General features: G+C 44.5%; 1 protein-coding gene across 1 annotated transcript in view; it reads right to left on the bottom strand.

Moving 5' to 3' along the window:
• The window catches only part of LOC126230763 (uncharacterized), a 436,134-nt gene that overhangs the window by 249,187 nt on the left and 174,853 nt on the right, over positions 1-12,094 (bottom strand). Inside the window, exon 12 of the mRNA XM_049942407.1 lies at positions 10,522-10,701. Within this exon, the coding sequence (XP_049798364.1) occupies positions 10,522-10,701 (180 nt within the window). The remainder of the gene's footprint in view (positions 1-10,521; positions 10,702-12,094) is intronic.

The raw sequence follows: 12,094 nt of genomic DNA, 5'->3' as shown, positions 1-12,094 counted from the left end.
CAACCAACCACTCAGATATACACTTTTTTTATTACGACGCCATTGGGATGAGGAAGACAACTTTTTTTGAGTCGTCAGTCTTCTGATTGGTTTTATGCGGCCCGCCACGAATTCCTCTCCTGGGCCAACCTTTTCATCTCAGAGTAGCACTTGAAACCTACATCCTGAATTATATGCTGTATATATTCCAATCTCTATCGTCCTCTACAGATTTTGCCCTCTACAGCTTTCTCTAGTACCATGGAAGTCATTCCCTGATGAAACTTACTGGCAGATTAAAACTGTGTGCCGGACCGGGACTCGAACTCGGGACATCTGCCTTTCGCGGGCAAGTGCCCTACCATCTGAGCTACCCAAGCACGACTCACGCTCCGTCCTCACAGCTTTACTTCTGCCAGTACCTTGTCTCACACCTTCCAAACTTCGCAGAACCTTCCAAATTTCGCAGAAGCTTCTGTAAAGTTTGGAAGGTAGGAGACCAGGTACTGGCAGAAGTAAAGCTGTGAGGACGGGGCGTGAGTCGTGCTTGGGTAGCTCAGATGGTAGAGCACTTGCCCGCGAAAGGCAAAGGTTCCGAGTTCGAGTCTCGGTCCGGAACACAGTTTTAATCTGCCAGGAAGTTTCATCAGCGCACACTCCGCTGCAGAGCGAAAATCTCATTCTGTCAGTCCCTGATGTCTTAACAGATGTACTATCATCCCGTCCCTTCTCCTTGTCAGTGTTTTCCACATATTCCTTGCCTCTCTGATTCTGCGCAGAACCTCATCTTACCTTATCAGTCCACCCAATTTTCTATATTCTTCTGTAGCACCACTCAAATGCTTCGATTCTCTTCCATTCTGGTTTTCCCTCAGTCCATGTTTCACCTATCACAGCAAAAACGGTCGCCTATAAGATGAGCGGGTACTGGTTTTGTACACTGATGGCAGCGCAGGGTCGCTAATCCTCATGAGGCCTCGCACAATGCCGGTCGGAGTGGCCGTGCGGTTCTAGGCGCTACAGTCTGGATCTGCGAGACCGCTATGGTCGCAGGTTCGAATCCTGCCTCGGGCATGGATATGTGTGATGTCCTTAGGTAAGTTAGGTTTAAGTAATTCTAAGTTCTAGGGGACTGATGACCTCAGAAGTTGAGTCCCATAGTGCTCAGAGCCATTTGAACCATTTTTGAACCTCGCACAATGCGTGTGATAACATGATTTTTAAGTCATCCGTCTATCGTCTAGTTTTACGCTGACCTCCGTCTTTTCCCAGTCGTATATTAACAGTTTCATCTCTAGACAACTGCTAACTCAAAATCCTCAAACCTGTTTTGCGTAATACGAGAGTATTTGGTAAGTCTAGTCAAAAAGAAAAAAAATGTTTCTTTCGTAAGTAACTCACATTACTTCTCGACGTAGTCTCCTATGAAGGATATACACTTGGCCCAACGATACTCTTGCTTCTTCATCCCATAGGAAAAATGGGTTCTGTCAGACTCTGCAAAATACTCGCTGACTGCAATTATCACTTTCTCATTTGATGAAAACTTCCTCCAAACAAGCAAAAATTTCAAGTTATGGAACAAGAAAAAGTCACTTGGGGGCCACGTCTGGTGAATAGGGTGGTTGAGGAACCAATGCAGAGTCCAGTTCACGCATTTTTGCCATTGTTATCGCAATGTTTGGGGTAGTGCATTATCCTAGTGCAAGAACACCTTTTTTACTTACCAAACTTTGTCTCTTTTCAGACAATGAAAATTTCAAACTGTTCAACAATTAAGTATAATGGGGTCCAGTTATGGTTCTACTTTTTTTCAAGTAATCTATGAGGATCTCCTTGGGATTCCCAAAAAACAGTGGCAACCACATTACCAACCAGCTTTCACCAGCCTTTGTCCATTGTTTAGACTGCCGTCTTGACTCTGGGGTGCAGTGACGCATCCAGGTTTCATCAACAGTCACAAATTGCTGCTAAAAGTTTTCCGGATTGCGATTAAACATCGCCAGACATTGTGAGTGGAAGCAGTCGCAGCACCACGCCGTACGCAGCTTCTTCATAGCCAATTCTCCGAGCAGGATATTATGCACGTGCTCGGTCGGGATGCCTACAGCCTCGGCAGTCTCACAAATTTTTATTCGGCGATCTTGCATTACCACATCATGGATTTTGTTAATGGTTTCCTTTGCAGTGACCTCAACTTGGCGGCCGGAGCGCGCTTTCCCTCCGGTGCTTTACCGACTATGTTTAAATTCGTCACTCGAAAGGTTAATGACCTTCAATGATGGTGCAGAGTTCGCATCAGCTTCATCCATTTCTGTTTAGATCTGTGCGGCAGTCATACCCTTCATATGAAAATGTTTAGTCACTGCACGTCACTGTCGGCACACTGACAAATTGATGCGGCTGTCAACCATGAACTGCACACTGCAGTGTTCATGGTTCAAATGGTTCTGAGCACTATGGGACTTAACATCTGTGGTCATCAGTCCCCTAGAACTTAGAACTAGTTAAACCTAACTAACCTAAGGACATCACAAACATCCATGCCCGAGGCAGGATTCGAACCTGCGACCGTAGCGGTCTTGCGGTTCCAGACTGCAGCGCCTTTAACCGCACGGCCACTTCGGCCGGCCTGCAGTGTTGACATTCTGTATACAGTTCTTGGAGTAATGAAGCTTACCAACCATAAAGAAGCAACAAAACTGTTCCATTCTATCACATAAATTTACCAGACTTATCAAACCAGCCTAGTAGAGCCTTTCTGTGATCTTCTATTCTCCTTTCTGCTGCTCGTTCCAGCGCTCCAACGTCATCCAGGCACAGTCCTGGGCGCTGTAGTGGATGTAACCTTTCAAGTTTTCTCAGAGCGATTGGTTAATGTTGTGCTCCCGGGTTTTCTGACGATTTGTTTCCATTTCACGCACAATATTTCGGTGATCGACCCAGCTATCTTCTTCAGGTGCTTCGAGTTTGTTGTTATGCGTACTCCACAGTCTGGTTGAAGCCCAGGTGGAGAGTAGACACAACAGCAGAACTAGTAGCACCTGAAGAAGATGGCTGGGTCGATCGTCGAAATATCTACAGAAGAGTGTTCGCTTGTTTGTAATTCAAACAAATCTACAGTTTTATTCCGACCTTGATGAAGTTTTGTGAACTTTACTTTCAAGGCAGAGGAAGGTCGCTGTCTACATAAGATTTCGTAATCTTACTTGAAACACGTATGTGTGTGACATTAAAAGGGAAAATTGTTACCAAAAATGTCTAAAGGTTCTTGGCCGATTTAATTCAAATTTTTTCACGATTCCATAATAAACATTTGGGTGGACACAGGCTATATTTTTTCAAATATAAAAGAGAAACGTTGTTACCAAACATCCCGAAAAGTACTTGACCGATTTATTTCAAAGTTATTAGCTGATTTTCATCAAACATGGCCAATTATATGTGGCTTGCTGCTTAAGAGTCGGCACACCGAATAGTTTGTTTGTTTACACTCCAGACGGACAAACGAAGAACACTGTATACCACCAAGTTTTCCCATAAGTTTTATTTCACAGCTTTATTCGAATTTGCTAAAATTATACCTCTGCAGACTGTAAATACACTTTCATTATCTTTCCGTGAAAGGTAAGTTTCGCAGCTTGTAATGTAGGAACTGCTAAATCGGCATGTTTTTTCGGGTAATTAGGGTTTTTTTCACCCCTGCTGATTATAAATATCTATTTAAGTTGTACAAAATATTAATCAATATATGTGAAATATTTATTCATTAAACATATGAACACATTTTAGACTCAAAATATTTCTCGCAGAAAGTTAAGTGTATTTCAAAGATATAAGTATGTGTTTTATATGGCCTGCGGTTTAAAGCAACTGCAGTTTCCCATGTGGATTGCATTCGTTATGAGTATCAATAAGGAACAGGACCAATCAGTTTATGTGGCAGATACTAAACATCCCAGGCAACGCCGGCACTGCAGCAAGTTGTGCATAAAATGGAAATAAGAACTTGGAAGAACATATGGAATCAAACTATTAGTGGTAGTAGATGTTCCACTGTCCAGTTATCTACTCCGGACAGTCATCCAACGAATTCTTTCCTGGCCCATTATACACTCCTGGAAATGGAAAAAAGAACACATTGACACCGGTGTGTCAGACCCACCATACTTGCTCCGGACACTGCGAGAGGGCTGTAAAAGCAATGATCACACGCACGGCACAGCGGACACACCAGGAACCGCGGTGTTGGCCGTCGAATGGCGCTAGCTGCTCAGCATTTGTGCACCGCCGCCGTCAGTGTCAGCCAGTTTGCCGTGGCATACGGAGCTCCATCGCAGTCTTTAACACTGGTAGCATGCCGCGACAGCGTGGACGTGAACCGTATGTGCAGTTGACGGACTTTGAGCGAGGGCGTATAGTGGGCATGCGGCTGGCTCTGAGCACTATGGGACTCAACTGCTGAGGTCATTAGTCCCCTAGAACTTAGAACTAGTTAAACCTAACTAACCTAAGGACATCACACACATCCATGCCCGAGGCAGGATTCGAACCTGCGACCGTAGCGGTCTCGCGGTTCCAGACTGCAGCGCCAGAACCGCGCGGCCACTTCGGCCGGGCATGCGGGAGGCCGGGTGGACGTACCGCCGAATTGCTCAACACGTGGGGCGTGAGGTCTCCACAGTACATCGATGTTGTCGCCAGTGGTCGGCGGAAGGTGCACGTGCCCGTCGACCTGGGACCGGACCGCAGCGACGCACGGATGCACGCCAAGACCGTAGGATCCTACGCAGTGCCGTAGGGGACCGCACCGCCAATTCCCAGCAAATTAGGGACACTGTTGCTCCTGGGGTATCGGCGAGGACCATTCGCAACCGTCTCCATGAAGCTGGGCTACGGTCCCGCACACCGTTAGGCCGTCTTCCGCTCACGCCCCAACATCGTGCAGCCCGCCTCCAGTGGTGTCGCGACAGGCGTGAATGGAGGGACGAATGGAGACGTGTCGTCTTCAGCGATGAGAGTCTCTTCTGCCTTGGTGCCAATGATGGTCGTATGCGTGTTTGGCGCCGTGCAGGTGAGCACCACAATCAGGACTGCATACGATCGAGGCACACAGGGCCAACACCCGGCATCATGGTGTGGGGAGCGATCTCCTACACTGGCCGTACACCACTGGTGATCGTCGAGGGGACACTGAATAGTCCACGGTACATCCAAACCGTCATCGAACCCATCGTTCTACCATTCCTAGACCGGGAAGGGAACTTGCTGTTCCAACAGGACAATGCACGTCCGCATGTATCCCGTGCCACCCAACGTGCTCTAGAAGGTGTAAGTCAACTACCCTGGCCAGCAAGATCTCCGGATCTGTCCCCCATTGAGCATGTTTGGGACTGGATGAAGCGTCGTCTCACGCGGTCTGCACGTCCAGCACGAACGCTGGTCCAACTGAGGCGCCAGGTGGAAATGGCATGGCAAGCCGTTCCACAGGACTACATCCAGCATCTCTACGATCGTCTCCATGGGAGAATAGCAGCCCGCATTGCTGCGAAAGGTGGATATACACTGTACTAGTGCCGACATTGTGCATGCTCTGTTGCCTGTGTCTATGTGCCTGTGGTTCTGTCAGTGTGATCATGTGATGTATCTGACCCCAGGAATGTGTCAATAAAGTTTCCCCTTCCTGGGACAATGAATTCACGGTGTTCTTATTTCAATTTCCAGGAGTGTATTCAGCATTTCTTCATGTCGTACTTTTTACCTGTGCACTTAATTTTCAACATTCTGCGATACCATTATATTTCAAATGCTTGCGAACTTCTGGTAGTCCAATTCTCATTTCCATGAATGTTGTACAGTTTCAGAAAATTCCACCTCATTTCCATAACACTATCTGATACTAGTCGAGCTCTTTTGTTGAAGAAAGTTTCCTGCACCTGTGACAATCGATTTCTGATCGTCTTTGCTGCGGCCACCGTGTGTAAATCTCACTTCCTCGGTAGGAGAATTATTTCACTCCTTCTGTTACGGTGTCGTTCCTAAACCTCTGTAATCTATTTTGTGAACTCTGGTCTTTCTATGCCAAAAGTAGTTACCTCTCTACTCTTCATCACATTCGACTCCTTTGCTTATCCCTAATGGGTCTGTACACGGAATGAAACACAAAAATTGAAACATAAATGAATAAAATACAAACTTAGTGGAGCTGTGGAACTCATATTTCCAAAATAAAAATATTAGAAACAGTTATCTGTCACTAACGTGCCTCAACGACGTCGGGTACGTGAGCCTGTGCTCATTTAGTTACGTAAATGGGTATCAAACATACAATCTACAGTTCACTTAGATAGATACATACTTAATCAGTCTTTTTCCGTGAAATAAAAGAAAATACCATATACTTTGCGGTTTTCCATCTGCCTCGGCTAATGTGGGCTGGTTCCTTTTACTCCGCCTCAGCTACACTATGTCGGCGATTACTGAGCAAACAAGTTCTCCACGTACGCGTACACCACCATTACTCTACCACGCAAACATAGGGGTTACACTCGTCTGGTGTGAGACGTTCCCTGGGGGGTCCACCGGCGGGGACGGAGCCTCTCCGTCGTGTCTAGGCCCCCGGTTAACATACAATACAATGTTATGGAACTGTAAGCAGGCCTTTTGCTGCCTAAATTCAGGTGGTGCGACTTTTCTATTCCAGTCTAAGACGAACCAGAATTTTTCGGGTCGGGAACATACGCACACTGGTTTCTGCCTTCTTTTACGGTTGTTAGCCGGCCGGTGTGGCCGTGCGGTTCTAAGCGCGTCAGTTTGGAACCGCGTGACCGCTACGGTCGCAGGTTCGAATCCTGCCTCGGGCATGGATGTGTGTGATGTCCTTAGGTTAGTTAGGTTTAAGTAGTTCTAAGTTCTAGGGGACTGATGACCTCAGTAGTTAAGTCCCATAGTGCTCAGAGCCATTTGAACCATTTTACGATTGTTATCGTTATTTGGGTAATAGGAGCTAAATAGACGACTGGCTTGAATACTTAGGTAGCTTAAGTTTGGCATTGTTATTTTACAAATTTCAATTACATTAGGGATAATTAAAGCCGGAGAACACGTATTATAGAATGAACTTACTCGTTCCAAATTGTTTATCGAATGTCCACGAAAGAGATAGTTCCCCGAAACTGGAAGAATGCTGTAAATATTGTACTTTATACGGAAAAAGAAAGACAATACAAAAAAAACAGCCAGTCAACCACCGCTTCGCAAAGTACAAGATATTCATGAAAATGATCACAAACAGAACAGAAAAAACGCGGAATTTTACTCAAGAAAAGGAGGGCGCAAACATCAAAGGCAGCTGTAACATGATGGATGAATTTACAAGTCGTAAATGGAAATATAAAAGGAAGTAATGAGTATAATTTAACACTTTGCCTGTGAATTATCAATACAGGCCGAACATTTTGTGCATTCAGGAAACGAATGACACCACGCATTTCGCATGATTTTCGAAAGGTTACAGAACGAAGAGGAGTGATTGCTCGACAAGAAAAATAGGCTCGCACTGAAACAGGGGAAGAAGCTAATTGCATGGTTGCTATAGCGATGGTTAGGAGATCGCCGTCGGACGTGGGGCACAGTCGTTCTTTACTTTCTGTACGGCCCTCGTATCTCTGATACCTCTTTCATTAAATTTCATGACGATACTAGGAAACGCAGATCTGAAATAGGTGATTCTGTTATCAAACCCATTCTCAGCAAGTCCTAGAGGAGGTTCCCTGACTCTTGAAGTGGGGAAAACGGAGGAGAAGTATCCACACGTCTGAACTTTCTTTGGTTTGCTGTGGGCATAAATTACCGCAATGAATGGAAGAACTTAATACAGAAACTTTGAAAGGAAATCTGAAAATCAATTATGCTATTGGTCCATCATATTTCGGGCTTGCAGCCGGATCACGTTGACATCTTGGCACGATATTTCGGCTAACAAACATGCAGCCATCTTCAGAATTATGCTATTGTTGGTGTTGTGATCTTCAGTCCGAAGACTCGTTTGCTGCAGCTCTCGATGCTAGTCCATCCCATGCAAGCTACATCTTTCTGAATCTGCTTGCTGTTTTCCTCTCTCGCTCTTCCCCTAATATTTTTATTCCACACACCTCCCTCCAATGCTAAATTAGTGATCCCTTGATGTTCCATCAACCGATACCTTCTTTTGGTCAAGTTGTGCCGCGAATTTCTTATTTCCTCTGTTCTGTAATTCTTCATTAATTACGCGATCGACCAATCCAATCTTCTGTTGCGCCACATTTCGAAAGAGTTTATTCTCTTTTTATGCATACTGTGTACCGTCCATGTTTCATTTCCATACAAGGTTACACTCCGGACAAATACCCTCAGAAAAAATCTTCCTAACTCTTAAATCTATATTCAATGGTAACAGATTTCTCTTCTTCAGAAATTCTTTTCTTGCCATTGCCAGTCTACGATTAATATCCTCTCTACATCAGCCATTTGCTGCCCAAATAGCAAACCTCATCTACTGCTTTTAACGACTTGTTTCCTTACCTGATTCCGTTAGCATTATCTGATTTAATTCAGCTAAATTCCATCATCTCTGTTTTGATTTTATTGATGTTTACCTTATATCCTCCTGTCAGAAACAGTCCATTCCGTCCAACTGCTCTTCCAAGTCCTTTGCTTTTTCTGACAGAATTGCAGTGTCATCGGCAAACCTCAAAGATTTTATTTCTTCTCCCTGAACTTAAATCCCTCCCCAATTTTTTATTTTATTTTTTTTTTTTTTTTTTGGTTTCCTTCGATGCTTGTTCGGTGTACAGACTGAATAACATCGGGGATAGGCTACAATCCTGCTTCACTCGATTTTCAACCACTGCCTCCGTTTCATGCCCCTCGACTCTTACAACTGCCGCCCGGTTTCTGTAAAAATTGTAAATAGCCCTTCGCTCCATGTATGTTACCCCTATTACCTTCAGAACATCAAAGAGAGTATTCCAGCCAACATTGTCAAAAGTCTTCTCTAAATCTACAAATGCTGTAAATGTAGGTTGGCCTTTGCTTAACCTACCTTCTAACATAAGTCTTAGGGTCAGTATTGCCTCCCGTGTTCCTACATTTCTGCAGAATCCAAATTGATATTCCCCAAGGTCGGCTTCAACGTTTTTATTCTTCTGTAAAGAGTTCGTGTTGGCATTTCGCAATCCTGACTTATTAAACTGTTATTTTCATACCTGTCAGCAATTGCTTTCTTTGGGCCTGAAACAGCAACATTCTTCTTGAAGTCTGAGAGTATTTCGCCTGTCTCGTACGACCTGCACACCGGATGGAAGAGTTTTGTCATGGCTGGCTCTCCCAAGGCTATCAGTAGTTCTGACGGAATATCGTCTCCTTGCAGTGCCTTGCTTTCAGAGCTTTGTCAAATTCTTCTCGCAGTATCATATCTCCCATGTCATCCTCATCCACGGCCACTTCCATGTCTATAATGTTGCTTTCAAGTTCATCTCCCATGAAAAGGCACTCTATATACTCTTTCCACCTTTTAGTTATAATAAAACTAAAATTTATTTATAATCAGCACATCAAAAGATAACTATTCTAATTTACATTGAATTCATAAATCGAGTTGTCACTTACTTTTAGGTGCGACACATGAAGACATTACGACTGGACAGACAAAGAAGAAAAAAAAACCTAGCTTATTTTTCAGAAACAAAACAATTTTCAAAAATGAGCTTCCAATAAGACTTAAACAGGAAGCTTAAAATCAATGTGACTCACCGGTTTCAAGTAACAGTGTAACACGTTTTTGCAACGTGAAAACCATCCACAACCAAGGCTGGTCAGCATGTTATGGAGTAATGCATGTTGGGAATTACTAGCACAAAATATCGAACAAACAAATACATTACAGGACATAATGAAATGAAAAATGTAATTATAATTGTAACGAAAAATGAAGGAAGACAAAGCTGAACATGGATGTTAGACGGACCAAGGAACTTGTTTATTGGATATCATTAATCAAAATGATCAAATGCTCGTGAAATTTTATGGGAGTTAACTGCTAAGCTCATCAGTCCCTAAGCTTACACACTACTTAACCTAAATTATCCTAAGGACAAACACACACACCCATGCCCAAGGGAGGACTCGAACCTCCTCCGGGACCAGCCGCACGGTCCATGACTGCAGCGCCCAGACCGCTCGGCTAATCCCGCACGGCGGATATCATAAGATTAGGCTCGCAAAGTATAAGTAGAACCTAGGAGAAAGATCCTACGAAAATACCTGGACGAAAACGTGGATGTTGTCGTCATAACAGCCCTTCACACCGACCCTAAATGTCAACGTGAAGAACTTCTTTAGACAACAAAGAAGAAAAAACCTAGGCTCAAACATATTGGCGTAGAAACATAGGGCACGGAAAAAGCGCTAGTACTGTCAGAAGATTATCATGCTACTGTTTCTTTCTGGTGGTAAGTCAACATCAGAATAAAATGCTCTCGCTGTCATAAGAACGAAACGTACTTTTGTTGTGTGCTGTTGCCAGAAGTTCATCGAAGTCAGCCATGGTTCCAAAAGTAGGATCGATGTCCCTGAAATCTGAAATGTCGTAGCCATTGTCAGCCATCGGCGACCTGAAGATAGGAGACATCCATATCGCTGACACTCCAAGATCTCTCAGGTAGTCCAGTTTCTCGATTATACCTGCAAACAATACAGACACCTATTGTAAATGTCTCCGTTTTTGATGAGGTAACGTAGTTTCATACGGAGATATTTTTTTTAGTTCAAATACTGAAAGTTAAAATATCAGAACATAATGAAGATACATGTTGTCAGCATTCTATATGTTCTTCGTTATCCGGAAAGGAATGTGTCAGGTCGCTCTTCCACTGAAATATCTCTGAGCTCGTGAATAATGAGGCTTAACCGCTGTATTTTGCATCGTGTGGCGTGGTTAGCCATAATTAGTGTTTTCGAAAGGTAAACGTGCTTTGCAGCAATTTTTTAAGTGTTACATTGTGTGTGTGTGTGTGTGTGTGTGTGTGTGTGTGTGTGTGTGTGTGTGTGAGTGAGTGAGTGCATGCGCGCGCGCATCCCTTGTGCCTTGTGTACATATCTGCGTTTGTGTGAGTAGGGGACGGAGCTTATTTATATAACAGTCACTGACGTTTCTAAATACACACAACCTGTACAGAAAACTGGAATAGAGGTCAACATAAATATCATTTCTTCCCTTTTTATTGCTCATGAAAACCACACACTGCATGTTGTACCACCATACAGCGAGACCTTCAGAGGTGATGGTCCAGATTGCTGTACCTCTAATACCCAGTAGCACGTCCTCTTGCATTCATGCATGCCTGCATTCGACGTGTCATACTATCCACAAGTTCATCAAGGCACTGTTGGTCCAAAATTGTCCCACTCCTCAACGGCTATTCGGCGTAGCTCCTTCAGAGCGGTTGGTGGGTCACGTCGTCCATAAACAGCCCTTTTCAGTCTATCCATGTTCGACAGGGTTCATGTCTGGAGAGCATTCTGGCCACTCTACTCGAGCGATTTCATTATCCTGAAGGAAGTCATTCACAAGACGAGCACGATGGGGGCGCGAACTGTCCTTCATGAAGATGAATGCCTCGTCAATATGCTGCCGATCAGCGACGTACGACGGCCGCACATAATGACACCCCAAAACAGCAGGGAACCTCCATCTTACCGCACTCACTGGACAGTGTGTGTAAAGCGTTCAGCCTGACCGGGTTGCCTCCAAACATGTCTCCGATGATTGTCTGGTTGAAGGCATATGTGTCACTCATCGGTAAAGAGAACATGATGCCAATCCTGAGCGGTCCATTCGGCATGTTGTTGGGCCCATCTGTACCGCGCTGCATGGTGTCTTGTTTGGAAAGATGGAAGTCGCCATGGACTTCGGAAGTGAAATTTTGGAAATTTGTGGTAAGGTCTTAAGTGACCAAACTGCTGAGGGCATCGGACCCTATCGGGAGTGAAGCTGCGCATCATGCAGCCTATTGCGCACAGTTTGAGTCGTAACACGACGTCCTGTGGCTGCAAGAAGAGCATTATTCAACATGGA

This window comes from Schistocerca nitens, chromosome 1, assembly GCF_023898315.1.
Source record: "Schistocerca nitens isolate TAMUIC-IGC-003100 chromosome 1, iqSchNite1.1, whole genome shotgun sequence".
NCBI classification, from domain to species: domain Eukaryota; kingdom Metazoa; phylum Arthropoda; class Insecta; order Orthoptera; family Acrididae; genus Schistocerca; species Schistocerca nitens.
Note: the sequence above shows the minus strand (reverse complement) of the source record. Positions and strands in the feature narration are given on the sequence as shown.